Here is a 14,836-nt window from a genome sequence, read left to right on the forward strand (position 1 = left end):
CACACGCGCGCGCGCGCGCGCTGTGGGATAATGCTCTTGTACACTGTAAAGATTTGTCACTTGTATTAGTTTAATAAAATGTTGATTGGCCAGTAGCCAGGCAGGAGGTATAGGTGGGGCAACCAGACTAGGAGAATTCTAGGAAAAGAAAAGGCAGAGAGTCAGTAACCAGCCAGATGCAGCGAAAGCAAAATGAGAATGTCTTACTAAGGAAAGATACCAAGCCACATGGCTAAACATAGACAAGAATTAGGGGTTAATTTAAGTTGTAAGAGCTAGTTAATAAGCTTGAGCTAAGAGGCCAAACAATTTATAATTAATATAAGCCTCTGTGTATTTCTTTGGGACTGAACGGCTGTGGGACCAGGTGGGACAGAAACTTCCATCAATACATATGTGTGTGTGTGTATATATATATATATATATATATTCATCTGTAAAACAGTCCTTTCACACACACACACGTATATATACTTAAGACACGTGCACATATATAATCACACACACATATATATATAGAGAGAGAGAGGCTGTCTGATAGATGACTATAAGATGTAGAGTTGACTTCAATTGGCAAGTAAGATGCTGTGAAAATTTCCAAAAATTCACACTTTATTCCTTGATCATGCATGTCAAGTATGTTACTGCTCTAGAATGATAGTAGTCTAGATTTCTATAGTAGTGTTTAGCCAGGTGACTATTTAAATTATGCCTGCAAAATTTATAAATCCAGTCCTTAAACACACTAGCCACATTTCAAATACGTAATAGCCATAGAAAGCGTGAGCTTGGACAGTGCAGCCAAATTCATTTTTATCATTGCAGAAAGCTTTGTTTTGTTTTTAGGTTATTACTAGTATAGGTCTTCCTTGCATTGCTATTAAAATAATGCTTTCTTAATTATAGCATAAAAGGTCACATAGGCATTCAAAATTTGAAGCTTACTTTACAATAGTATAGTCTGTTTAGATACTGATAACTATTCAGTGCTTCTGGAGGCATAATATAATAGAACCTCATGTATATTTCATATTGTTTGTAAGTGCTACTAATTAAAAATACAGATAAGACACACACATATATATGCTACATGCATAAAATATGTATTCTTCATAAACCCCCTTCTTTTACTTTTATAAAAATATTCCCTAATGTGTTCTGGAAGGCAGTTTGTAGTTACCTAACTTCTTCCATTGCCATTTCTGGCTGCCTACCCACCCTAATTACCAACAATTAAGGCTCTGACACTGCAGTCGGTGCTGTATCTTTACTTCTTTTGTACAAAATGCAGGACAGTCCTTACATTGAAGTGATTCCTTTTCCTTTGTGTGGCTCTGGCTTTCTGAGGAGGTTAGGTGTCCAGTTCGGATCTTATTCTAATGGCTTGTTCTTCTTTTGCTGTACTTCCTGTGAGCTAGTCTGAAGACTCTATTGAGATTGAAGCTTAGTGATTTGGTGCTGAAACCTTATAGGAGATACAGTGATTTTGAATTTTTGGTTTCTTCATGATGGTTATGTGTTAGTTTTCTATACAGTGATTTCTGGCCCATGAAATGCTTTCACATCCAATTTTCTCTGGTAATATTCTTTTTTTTAAGGACTTACTGTTTTCATTTTATTTATAAGAGTGTTTTATCAGCCTGTATGTATTTGCCTGGGCTGTGAAGAGGCCATAAGGTGATGGATGCTAGATCCTCTGTAGCTGGGGTTAAGGACTGTCCTCTACTAGAGCCATCTTAGCCATGTGTCCATCTTTCCAGCCTAGGAATAATTTTAACAGCTGGTGAGATGGGGTTAATTTTATCATTAGTGTACTAATGTTATTTTTTTAACTAGTACTCGGATTTTTAAAATTCTGCTGGTTATTAAAGCTTAAAATAGAATTGCATTGTCCCTACTGCCTTGTAAGATGTGGGCTTTCAAAGAAATTTTTATTACATTTTATTTATTATAATTGTGTGTGGGTATACACGTGCCACAGTTTGAGTGTGGAAATCTGAGGACAACTTGTGGCAGTCAGTTCTTTCCCTCCAGTGTGTAGGTCCTGGAGATTGAACTCTCAGGCTTGAAGACAAGTACTCCTACTGTCTGTCTCATTGTCCTATGTGATGTTTTTAAAGGGCCTAATAATACTTTCAAAATAGTAAGAAACAAGAAGTGAAAGTTACATTAAATGTTATTAATAGTCATTGTTGATAATTTATACAGGATAATGGCCATAATGGCTGTTAAATAATTCCCTCTCTTTAAGGAATTCTAAATTATAACAGCAAATGACTAAAGAACTCACAGTGCAAAATCTAAACATTATGTATTGTCGCTCAGTGTAACTAAGTGAATAGCCACTGCTAATATTATTGTATTGTATAATGATATTAATACATATACTAATAATATTAATATTAGCAGTGGCTATTATATAGTAAATTCACATAATTTCAACTGGGAACAAAGTAATTTCATCTTTTAAATTATGCTGTGCTATTCTAAATAAACATTTAGTTTCTTTCATGGTTTTGTGGTTGTTTTTCACTTCCTCTTGGATATGTAGACTAGAGGAGTTGGAGATGTCCTCGTTCTTTGGTTTTTCTTAACTTTAAAAAAAAATATATTCATGTCGGGCTGTTGTGGCGCATGCCTATAATCCCAGCACTTGGGAGGCAGAGGCAGGCGGATCTCTGTGAATTCGTGGCCAGCCTGGTATACAAGAACTAGTTCCAGGACAGGCTCCAAAGCTACAGAGAAACTGTCTTGGAAAAGAAAAAAAGAAAAAAATATATATATAATAAAAGTAATTATACATATATTCACTTTTGTGGTATATTTGAAGATTTATATTCCTGGTCTGAAGACTAATGATAAAGATGTAAAACATTAGTAATGATTGATCTGAACAGATTGTAATTACAATACTAATCACTGTTTATTATTATTATATGCTAGCATCCTTGGCACTTCATTATGCTCAGTTCTTAAATAGTTTTCAGTGAGACAAATCAAAGGAGTAGTAATTTTCTCATTCATGTAGCAAACTGGTAAAGGTTAGAATTTTAACATAGGACTTTTTAAATATATATTTGCAAATTTTATACATGTATGTATACAGTGTATTTTGATCATATCTGCCCTATAATTTTCCCTTCAATTCCCCTAGACTCTTCCCCCTTATCTACCTCCCACCTTCATGTCCAGTACAGTTTGTTTAAATGACCTGCTGAGCCTAACTAGTGCTACTTTTATGTGCATGGGTATGGGCTTCCCTCAAAGAAAATTGCCTCTCCCAGCATTTGTCAGCTGCCTGTGGATTTGCAGCTAAGGTGGGCTTGTGAGCTCCTTTCCCATGCATGGGGCCTTAAGTTTTTAATATCGTGTGAATGTGTGTGTTGTGTGTAGGGTTATGTACATGGACATGCAGGTGCCTTCAGAGACCACAAAAGGGCATTGGGTTATTTTGGAGGGGGAGTTTTAGGCAATAGTGACCTCTCTGATGTGGGTGCTGGGAACCCAACTGAGGGCCTCTGCAAGAACATTGAGCACTCTTAACCACTGGGCACTCTAAACTGTGAGCCATCTCCAAAATGCTGACTTTTAACATGTAAAATACTTATGACTTTATACAGTATCCTGCAGATTTTGATGTAATTGTGACATAATGAAATGAAGAAATGATCTAATGTTCAAAGTATGTGGTTGAGCTGTGTGTGGGGTGGTGTAAGCCTTTAATCCCAGCACTTGGGAGGCAGAGACAGGCAGATCTCGGAGTTTAAGCCAGCCTGGTCTGTAGAGTGAGTTCCAGGACAACCAGGATTGTTACACAGAGAAACTCTGTCTCCAAAAAAAAAAAAAAACAAAAACAAAAACAAAAAAACCAACAACAACAAAAAAGTTGTGTCTTATTTTTCTAATAAGAGTAAGAAGTTGCCTTTGAATTATGTTGTTTTAGCATTGCATAGTTTAGGAGATAAAAATGCTTTTGAAATTTTCATTTTCTTTATCTCTAGATATTCAAGAATTTTATGAAGTGACCTTACTTGATAATCCAAAATGTGTAGATCATTCAAAGCAGTCTGAACCAATTCAGCCTGTGAATACTTGGGAGATTGCCAGCCTTCCAAGCACTACTGTGACTTCAGAAACATTGCCCAGCAGCCTTAGCCCTCCTATAGAGGTAAGATAAAGCTTTTACAGAGTCAATTTTTAGTGATCAATTTGTTAATGTTTTTGTTTTTTTTTTAAGATGGATATTTTGTGGAAATAATGAGATAACAGAATAGAGTTAAAATGTATTCTTAGAATGTAGAGAATCTCTTCATTCTGCCTTATAAGGTTTGTAACTTGTTGAGGTCGGAAATAGTTGTTTTAGGATATTAGAAAGTGTCTTACATGGTAGACCTCAGAATGCTCCATTTCTGTAATTATTAACGTGGCCATTGTAGTTTGAAAAGATGATTTTGCTTTGGTCTTTTTGCCTAGAGAAAGACTACAATTGTGGCTCTGAGCCCTTACTAATAGAATTTTTTTTATTGGCTTGAAGAATTGTATTAAAATTCAACTGAAGACTAGCAGTCCTTCCAGTCAGCATTGGTTTTTACATTTTTCTGTAGTTAAAACTGCCTACTTCTTTGAGTTTTAATAACTGTCTTGGTAATTGGTAGTGTTTTTTTTTATCATTTGTGCTGTATTGTTGCTAGTAGAGTTGGATGTGGTGTAGCATTTTGTAATGATGATTCTGCCTGAGAAGCGTTAGTCATTTAAAAGTGCTTGTCCCTAAATTTGATTCTAGTTCCTTCTGGTTAGTACTAGACTGTGCCTGAAAAAGTGAATCAGCTTCTGTTTGATGAGTAATAAGTCAGAAAAGTGGTGGTGGAGCACATTGTGATGAAGCAGTCAGGTTTAACTTTGTTTTACTTAATATGTTGTTGCATAACTAGCATTTTAGAGCAATGTGAATGAGCACAATTCCTCTTCTATATTTTAAAGCTGAAAAAAAGAAATTTGAAAGTGATGGAGTCAACTTACTTGGCTAGTTTCGAGCAAATCCGCCTTTGGTTATCAAATTTCTTAACATTGAATTAATAATTTGCTTTAGTAAATCTTACACATTTATCTTTGATTGTATTTGTGCTTTCTTTGCTCTTCTTTAAAATTACATTTTCCTGGATAATTTGCTTTACCATCTCCTGTTTTGGTTGATATATCATTTGCCTTAATAATAGTTCATCCTGTGGTCTATTTCAAATGCAGTTTTAAAAATGTTTGTAGTTATTGCTGTGATTCAAATAAATGTTTTCGTTCAAGAATAAGTTGCCTAGCATGCCTGAGACCCTGGATTCAGTCTCTAGCCTAGAAGTGGGGAGGGGAGGGATGTGGTTAGGTCATGAGGGTTTGTTCCTCATGAGTGGGATTAAGGCCCTTATAAAAGAAGCCTTATGCCGAAATTTAGGTTTGCCTTCTTCCTGTGAATTTGAAGCCAGGGACACTACATCATAGTCTAGGCTTTCTAGCCTCCAGAACTGTGGCGAATGTGCTTTTCTTTTACATAAATTATTCTCAGATGTTTAGCAGCACAGATAAACCTAGCCAATTACACTTTTCTATTTCATGTTTATTGTCTTAGTCCTAGGTTAAAAGACTTGTTTTTAAAAAATGTTAAGGTTTAAGAACATTGACTTTTTCATGTTTACCTATTTTTTCTATTGTTTGATTTATAATATCTGTTATTATAAAGCATAGATTTCTTAGTTTTTATAAATTTTTTAAAAAATTATTTTTAAGTTTACTTACTTTATGTGTATGAATGCTCTGCTTGCGTGTATGTATGTACCACTCACATACCCGGTGCCTGTGGACATCAGAAGAAGGTCTGGAACTGGAGTTACGGGTAGTTGTGAATCACCATATTGGTGCTGGGAACTGAATCCCAGTCCTTGGCAAGAACAAGCAATTCTAACCACAGAGCCATCTCCAGCCTCCCTTTTATAGGTTATTTTAAAATGTCTGATACAATACAACCAATGGGAATGAATATTTATTAAGTTAAAAAACGAACTCTTTGTGAGGTGCAAGTTTATCTCCATATAGATTTCGATAAGAGAGGTCAACAATGTCGTCTTCATTAGGGTTACTGTTGCTATGGTGAAGCACCATAACCATAACGGTTTATCACCGATGGAAGTCAGGGCAGAAACTCAAACAGGGCAGGAATCTGGAGGCTTGCTTCCCATGGCTTGTTCAGCCTGCTTTCTTAAGAGAACCCAGGACCACCAGCCCAGGGGTGGAACCACCCACAATTGGTTGGGCCCTCCTCCCATCAATCACTAATTAAGAAAATACCCTACAGCCAGATCTTATGGAGGCATTTTCTCAAATGTGGTTCCCTCCTTTCAGATAACTAGTTTGTGTGAGAAGTTGACTTAAGACTAGCCAGCACAAATGTATTGAGTTTCATCAACATTATATTGGAGATTAAAAGTTATAGTTAGTGTAGAGTACATGTCTGACATGCAGGAGACCCTTTAAGTTTATCACCAACCCTGAGGAAAAGATACTTTAAAAACATATATATTTTATAAATATGTGAAATACTGATACCTAGAATGCTGTGTACAGCTCTGGTTTCTTTGCCGCTTAAATTATCTAGACATGCTGAAGGCTCAAGCAAAGAGAGGAGTGAGAAATTTTAAATAAGAAATATTAGATGTGAGTAGTTTGGAAAATATGTGAGAAAGGATAGGACATGGTATTTCCTGTGGGAAATTCATACCCATTCATGGATGGACTCTTAGGAGGAACATTGGGATCTGTCCATCAATTTCTAGATTATTTTTTATGGGGAAATGTATATGCCAAACTTGAGTAAGGTCTGTTATTAGGAACTACTGTTTTTGTAGCAGATTACTTGACAGATGTTAGTCTGAAAATGTAAGAAGTTTAAAACACACTGACAGGCAGTTATGAGAACTCTGAAATGTTTGGAGATTTAGTTCCCCTCTTACCATTCATTCTTGCTGCTTTTGGATGGGAGGCTTGACTAAGTGATCACTGACTTGATCTCTTTGTTTGAGTCATGTTTGTGGCTGAAAAGAGCACACTGACCCAAATCAAACAAATGCAAAAATACACTTTTATTTAATTACAAAGTGAAAGATAACTTGAAAATCCTAAGGTTATTTTACTTTAAACAAGATTTAAGTTATTATTATACTCATATACTAAATCTTGGATAGGCAACCTTTTTCCGACAGAAATGACATGCAGTGTGATCCTACCTTTTTTTTTTTTTACAGTGTTTGCTTTTATGAAGCTTGTTTGAGATTGATCAGTTTCTGTCAGTTTCTGTTTTCTCTTAATGATGTAAATCTTTGCATTTAAAGGCATTTATCCAGTTTTCTTTGTTTTATTTATTTACTTACACTTGGTAACTGGTATACATCTTGCCAAATCTTTTTTAGTTAACCTTATGATGTTACCTTTTTTCCTAATATAGTAAAATTAAGTTCAATATAATTTATTTTTAAAATGATGTCTTATTTTCTTAGTGACTTTTTTTTTATGTCTCTCTGTTACTTTGAACATGTATATCCCTGGGGAGATGTTTAGCATAATGTTTTTTAAAACTGTTTTGGGGACAAAGGTTTCCCTCCATCCCCACAAGAGTGCTGATGATCAATTATAGGTGGCTTGCTTTGGTGCAAGGCATTTTACTGTTGACCTACATTGCTAGCTCCTCCTTTTTCCCTTGTATTTTATTCATTTTTTAAGAGGCGTTTTGTTTTAATAAAAATAATTACTTTGAGAGAGTATATGACTTTAATGAAAGGAAGATGAAGTGGGAGAAATTGCCTAATTTACTGGGTTATTATCACAGAAAGAATGTACTGTTCTGTTCCTGGTATCACATTTTAAGTTGCTGAAAGAGCCAAAGGATTAAAAAACAAGACCATTAGGACAAGTTTTTCTATGTCTTTAGGATAAAAGAAACCTTTTTTTTTTTATTTTGGTTTTTCAAGACAGGTTTTCTCTGTGTAACTCTGGCTCTCCTAGAACTAATTCTGTAGACCAGACTGGTCTCGAACTCAGAGAGCCGCCTGCCTCTGCCTCCCGAGGGTGGGATTAATGGCATGCACCACATCTGGCTAAAGGATACCTTTTCTAAGAGCTGCAACACAAAAAACCACTGCAAACCAGAGACTTAGGCTCAGGGTGATCATGAGTTTAAGGTCAGCTGAGGAACTAGAATCCGGCTTCAAAATAAACTGTAAAAAACAAGTGTAGACTTGGCCATATAGCTAAGTGCTAGCAAAATGTGAGACCTTGGGTTCTGTCCCTATCTGAGTTGGAAAAGAAAGGCTGGGGATGTACCTTGATGATAAAGCACTTGCCTAGTGTGGAGCCCTATGTGTGATCTTCGAAGTCAAGAATGCTGACTGTAGAATTTTTTTTAACTAAGATTAGATTTTAATTATAGAACTGTTGTATCGTTGCTGGGTGTGGTGATGCTTGCCTTTGATCCCGGTATTCTTTGAGTTTGGGGCCAGCTTTTGCTATGTAGTAGGTGAGCCCTTCTCCCAAAATATTTAAAAAAAAAAATCAGCCAACCAACCAGCAAACAAAAACAAAAAAATAATTTCACATAACATATTAGGACTAGTTTTCTTTAGTGACCATTTCAACCTAAGAACACAAACTATAACCAGACTTCAATAGGAAAGTGACCAAAGCATGTGAATGAGTAGTTTATAGAAAAAAAATACAGAACAGCAAACCTCACATTAAATAAACGCAAATTTAAACTGACAAGGGATTGTTTTCAAATGATTAGTTTGTTAAAGATGAGCTAAATGAGTACACAGAAACTTACATGGTTGGTAGAGGAGGGTAATAATTGAGAGACAATTGTATATAATTATGTGACCAGTGTTCCAGGATTTATTTTCTCATAAAATAATTAAAGATGTGCCCAATGCAGTAATCTATGTAATATTAATCAGAAGGAGACAGGAAGAAGTCTATAAATGGTTACCAGTAAGGAACTGGTTTAAACATCATACTGGCTGGACAGTGATGGTGCATGCTTTTATTCCTATTACATAGGCAGGTAAATCTCTTGAGTTCAAGGCCAGTCTGGTCTACAGAGTGAGTTCCAGAACAGCCAGGGCTATGTAGAGAAACCCTGTCTCAGACAAGGAAACAAAAAAGCATGCTGTGTCAGTGACATGGCTTGAAGGATAAAGGTGGCTTCTGAGGACTCACATGGTAGATGGAAAGAGCTGACTTCCACAGGTTGTCCACTCCTCTGCACATGTGCTGTGGTGCTGTGTTCATGTTTGCTTGTATATACACATAAACATACAAAACAAAAGTTTTAAGGTAAAACATTTTACTGTAGCTATTTAAGCTGTGTATTTGTATATTTTAATATATATTTATGTATTTCATATACTATATGTAAATATAAATACATAAATGCTAAGATAAATATAAATTCTGTATATATTCTATAGATGGTTCTCAACTTGATTTTACTTATTATATTTGAGTTTATGATAGTGTGAAAGTGATAGAGTTCAGTACAAAGCATACTTCAGATTTTGAATTTTGGTCTTTTCCCATGTTCAGCCTGGGAAAATTCGCTATGACTGAACTGTAGCCCTGCCTGCAAGACTTCTCTCTTGAATTTAGGCACCACCCCTGCCCATCAGCCATGCAGTCACATGCTGCATTTTTCAGTGTATCATTGTTTCAATTAATGGTTGAATTTAATTGTTTCAATTTAATATATTATTAAAACATACTTCCATTGTCAGAGTATATGTTTATATTGAATAAAACAGGTTATATGCCATAAAGTATGTTGTTAAAAAGAAAACAGCAGGTAGGTAGGTGGTGGTGGTGCAGGCCTGTAATTCCAGCACTTGGGAGGCAGAGGCAGGCAGATCTTTGTGAGTTCAAGACCAGCCTGGTTTACAGATTAGATTGAGTTCCAGGACAGTCAAGGCTACACAGAGAAACCCTGTTTTGAGAAAACAAAAAAAGGGGTGGGGGGAGTGAGGTTAGTTGTCTGAAAGAGCACATAGTCTTTTTTTCAGTATTATTATTTTATTGTGCTTGTTATCTATAACTTCACTTTTCCAGTCCTTTAGAGTTCATCCTAGCAGGAAAATTATCTAAGTGATGTGGAGAGATAATCTCTTTTTCATCTTAGTGTACTAGGCTTTTTCTTTTGGTCCACCAACCAGCTCTCAAATCATGACTGGTTTTGAATGCTCCACCTAACTTAGACTGTTTTCTGGCTAGCTCTTTTAAATTAACCTGTTTCTCTTTATTTACCTTTTGCCTCAAGGCTTTTTACCTTTCTTTCCTTCTGTATATCTTAACTTTTATGGCTTCTCCTGTCTTACTGGCAGTTGCCTGGCTTCTGGCCTGGGCCTATCTCTCGTTCTCTCCTCCTCTTCTCAAGCCTAGATTTCTCCTTCTCTTTATTCTGCCTCCTAGCCCTGCCTATCCCTCTCCTGCCTAGCTATTGGTCATTCAGGTTTTTATTAGAGCAATCAGGTGCCTTAGGCAGACAAGGTGAAACAAATGCAACACATCTTTACATAATTAAACACACATCCTTACATTGTTAAACAAATGCAGCATAAACAAATGTAACATACCTTTTGCCTAGTTAAAATAATGCCCCACAACATCATAGCATTTATTTTAACTAGAAAATTTTGGAGTCAGGACAGTTACAAGCACATGTGAACAACTAAAGCCTAAATTTAGCCTTCTAGATGTTGACTTTAAAATATATTAAAGAACTAACTCTGTTACAAGCGTAAGAGGTATGTAGAAATTCTTGATGATGAGTGGTTGGTTTGTTTTTTAATTTTCCTGTCATTAGAGAAAATAACAATTAAAAAGCACCTTTTCATTTGTCAGTTCGTTTTTTTAAAAAGTCTAGGATTTATTTATTTATTTTGAATGCTTTACCTACGTGTATGTATGCGCACCACATTTGTGCCTGGTGCTCACAGAGGTCAGGAGGGATCAGATCTCCTGGAAATGGAGTTACCGATGATTGTGTGCCACTGTGTGGGTGCTGGGACTTGAACCCAAGTCTTCTGCAAGAGTAACACATGCTCTTAACTGCTGAGACAGTGCTCCAACCCCCAGTTGGTCATTTTGTTTCTTCAGTGAAGTATCTGTTCAAATTTCTTACTGATCCATAAAACAAAAACTTCTATTTTATGATAAACAAGATCTCTCTCTGGATATAATTCCCTTATCTTATACGTATATTAAAATATTTCCTCTAATTCTTGGTCATGCTTTTTCTACTACTACCTTTTTTTTTTTTTTTTTTTTTTTGAGACAGGGTCTCACCTGTGACTCACCTGTGACTGTCCTGGAACTCTCTATGTGGACTAGGCTGGTCTTGAACTTACAGAAATTATCTGCTTCTGCCTCCTGGTGCTGAGATTAAAGACATTTGTTTTCATGCCCAGCAACCTGTTTTTTTAATGTTCAGATTTTAATATAGCCCAAATTAGGATTAATGCAAAGTGTTTTAGGATCACTAAGATTTTCTGCCCTACCTCCCCCTACCAAAAAGAAAAGCAAACAAAGCAGGGTTTCTCTGTTCTGTTTCTTGATAGTTCTGCAACTCTGTTTGTAGACAAGGATGGCCTCAAGGTCACAGAGTTCTACCTGCCTCTGCCTCTCAAGCACTGGGTTCAAAGATGTGTGCCACCACAGCTGGCCTGTTTTTAATCACTTTTATTTTTCTTTTCATGCTCATCTATAATCCATACCACAATCTGAAAAATGACACACAATTCTGTGCATTCTTTAAAGTATTGTTGCACCTTATGCACCTTGATGACTCTGTTCAAAACCTTTAATGTGAGGTCTTCACACCTCTTTTGGTATAGACTAATCTCTGTTTGCCTCTTCGTACTTTTCTTCTTAAGAGATGGAGTGTGTGCTCAACCGTTGAACTGCCCAGATTTTCCTGACTTGGTAACTTTCTTTAGGGACCCATATTTTACAGTTAATTTAGACCCTTTCTATGTTTCTCTCAATTTTGTTTTGGAAAAACCTCATATCTACAGAAAAGTTTGTTTGCATGTGTGCGCACGCACACACACACACACACACACACACACACACTCATGCACTGATGCACAGACATATGCTTAGAATTCATTGACTTTGAGTTTGTAGGTTTATAGTTTTTACCCACATTGGAAAAATTGACTTACTTAGTGGCATCTGGTGACGCAATCTGTAAATCTCAACTACTCTTGAGTCTGAGACAAGAAAGCTTAGTGGTGAAAAGCATTGGCTTTGCTTCCAGAGGACTGGGGTTCAATTTCCAGCACCTATATGGCAGCTCACAACTCCTGTAATGTAGTCTCAGGGAATTTTACTCCCGCTGGCACACACAGGTGCTATATAGATACATTTAGGTAAAACACCTATATACAAAATAAATAGGTAGGTGAGTAGATAGGTTCAATAAAAGGTAAATATTCCAAGTCTGAGGCTTGTTTGGACTACAGAGTGAGTTCAGGGCCACTCTATACAGTTCAGTGAGACCCTATCTCAAAATACAATCTAACAATGAGTACTGGGGTCTATAGATCAGTGGGTAGAATGTTTGCCTAGCTTGAACAAGACCCCTGGGGTTAAACATGAGAAAGAGAGATTTCACCCATCTCTTTTCTTCAGGGATTCCAATTAGTTGTAAACTAGTTTGATTGGATGTGTTCCACACCTTATTAAGATGATAATTTTTCCTCATTTTGGACAGTTTTTGTATCTTAATTTATTGAATGTAGTATCATTAATTCCAGTCATAAAAAAATTCAGAAATTTTAATGCTCTCTAGAATTTCAATTTGGTTACTTTTTATTTTCTATATCTCCTAATATGGTCATTGTTTTTTTTTTTCTTTTTGTTTGCTTGCTTGAAAGTTTGGCAGATGTTGTGAATTTTTGTTTGTTGTAAGCATAGGTTATTATTCTTTTAAATATTCTTTTTTTGGCTTTTTTTTGGCTTTATTTATTTATTTATTAAAGATTTCTGTCTCTTCCCCGCCACTGCCTCCCATTTCCCTCCCCCTCCCTCAAACAAGTCCCCCTCCCTCATCAGCCCAAAGAGCAATCAGGGTTCCCTGCCCTGTGGGAAGTCCAAGGACCGCCCACCTCCATCCAGGTCTAGTAAGGTGAGCATCCAAACAGCCTAGGCTCCCACAAAACCAGTACGTGCAGTAGGATCAAAAACCCATTGCCATTGATCTTGAGTTCTCAGTAGTCCTCATTGTCCGCTATGTTCAGCGAGTCCGTTTTTATCCCAGGCTTTTTCAGACCCAGGCCAGCTGGCCTTGGTGAGTTCCCGATAGAACATCCCCATTGTCTCAGGGTGTGGGTGCACCCCTCGCGGTCCTAAGTTCCTTGCTTGTGCTCTCTCTCCTTCTGCTCCTGATTTGGACCTTGAGATTTCTGTCTGGTGCTCCAATGTGGGTCTCTGTCTCTGTCTCCTTTCATTGCCTGATGAAGGTTAATATTCAGGAGGATGCCTATATGTTTTTCTTTGGGTTCACCTTCTTATTTAGCTTCTCTAGGATCACTAATTATAGGCTCAATGTCCTTTATTTATGGCTAGAAACCAAATATGAGTGAGTACATCCCATGTTCCTCTTTTTGGGTCTGTTTGTTTGTTTTTAAGCAATACCTGGAAGCCTTTAGTGTGAGGCTAATTTTGTTCCCAGACTGTGGCCATACTCAATCCTGTCTGTCCTGCCTAGTAGGAATATTCTGTTATTCTTGGTGCTATGTGAATCCTGGGGCCTGACACTTTCTCCTTCCTCCACCTCCTAGATTTTTCTTTACCTCAAGTTGATGTCTTTGCTGATCAAGATGATCACAGCTAATCTGGCCATTTGAGGGCGCCCTGCCTGTGCAGCCCATCCCTTCTGCTTACTCTTCCCATGCTTTTGGACACCTTGAGAATACTGAGTTTTCACCTAGGTCTCCTCACATATCACTGGGCTGTGTTGAGTTCTCCCTTGGCTGGACAGTTACAGGGCTCATCTTCTATTTCCCCTCATACAGGTTCATTGGTTTGTACTGCCCCTTTTCAGTACCTGAAAACTATTCCTTTATACATGTCCAGTGTTTGTGTTTTTGTTGTTTAAGGTGGAACATTTTGTTCCCTATCACACCATCATGGTTTAACAAGTCACTGGTATTCTGAAGCAGTGTTGATTATCTTTTGTTCCTAGATATTATGTGAGATATTGTCATCTCTGAAGGGTTATTTTAAATCTTTTTAAAGTTGCTTGTATTACAGAGTAACTTCTAAATCATTTCAAAGAGGAAATGATTTGAAAGGAACACATTGATTTAAAATGTGCCTTGTCAGCCTGGCAGTGGTGGCACATGCTTTTAATCTCAGCACTCGGCAGGCAGAAGCAGGCAGATCTCTGTGAGTTTGAGGCCAGCCTGATCTACAGAGTGAGTTCCAGGACAGCTCCAAAGCTTCAGAGAAACCTTGTCTCGAAAAAACCAAAAGAAAAATGTGACTTGTCAGTGCCAGTTTGGCTGTTGATAGGTGGAGTAAGTATAGAATTTAGTACAGGTTAAATGATGAACCTTGAGTATGAGATGCTATATTCAAGCTTTATTGAAAGACAAGTACATTAAAACAGGTAATACAGTTAACTGGTTACATCATAGACATTGTATATGTACAACTACTGTCCAAATAGGAAAATAGATGAACTTAAAATGGGTGCTAGTAGAAGAGTGGATAAATGGTCAGGTGATATTTTAATTTAGAAAGAGCA

The 14,836-nt window shown here is 36.9% G+C and overlaps 1 protein-coding gene across 14 annotated transcripts in view; it reads left to right on the plus strand.

The window, feature by feature from the left end:
- Window positions 1-14,836, plus strand: part of Dlg1 (discs large MAGUK scaffold protein 1) — a 190,771-nt gene that overhangs the window by 16,091 nt on the left and 159,844 nt on the right. For all 14 annotated transcript variants that reach the window (XM_041673109.1, XM_041673111.1, XM_041673112.1 and 11 more), the window contains exon 4: window positions 4,002-4,168. In XM_041673109.1, the coding sequence (XP_041529043.1) occupies window positions 4,002-4,168 (167 nt within the window). The remainder of the gene's footprint in view (window positions 1-4,001; window positions 4,169-14,836) is intronic.

The sequence above is a fragment of the Microtus oregoni genome, unplaced genomic scaffold (assembly GCF_018167655.1).
Source record: "Microtus oregoni isolate MIOR12 unplaced genomic scaffold, Mior012 000023F_ref0000262, whole genome shotgun sequence".
Taxonomy (NCBI): Eukaryota; Metazoa; Chordata; class Mammalia; order Rodentia; family Cricetidae; genus Microtus; species Microtus oregoni.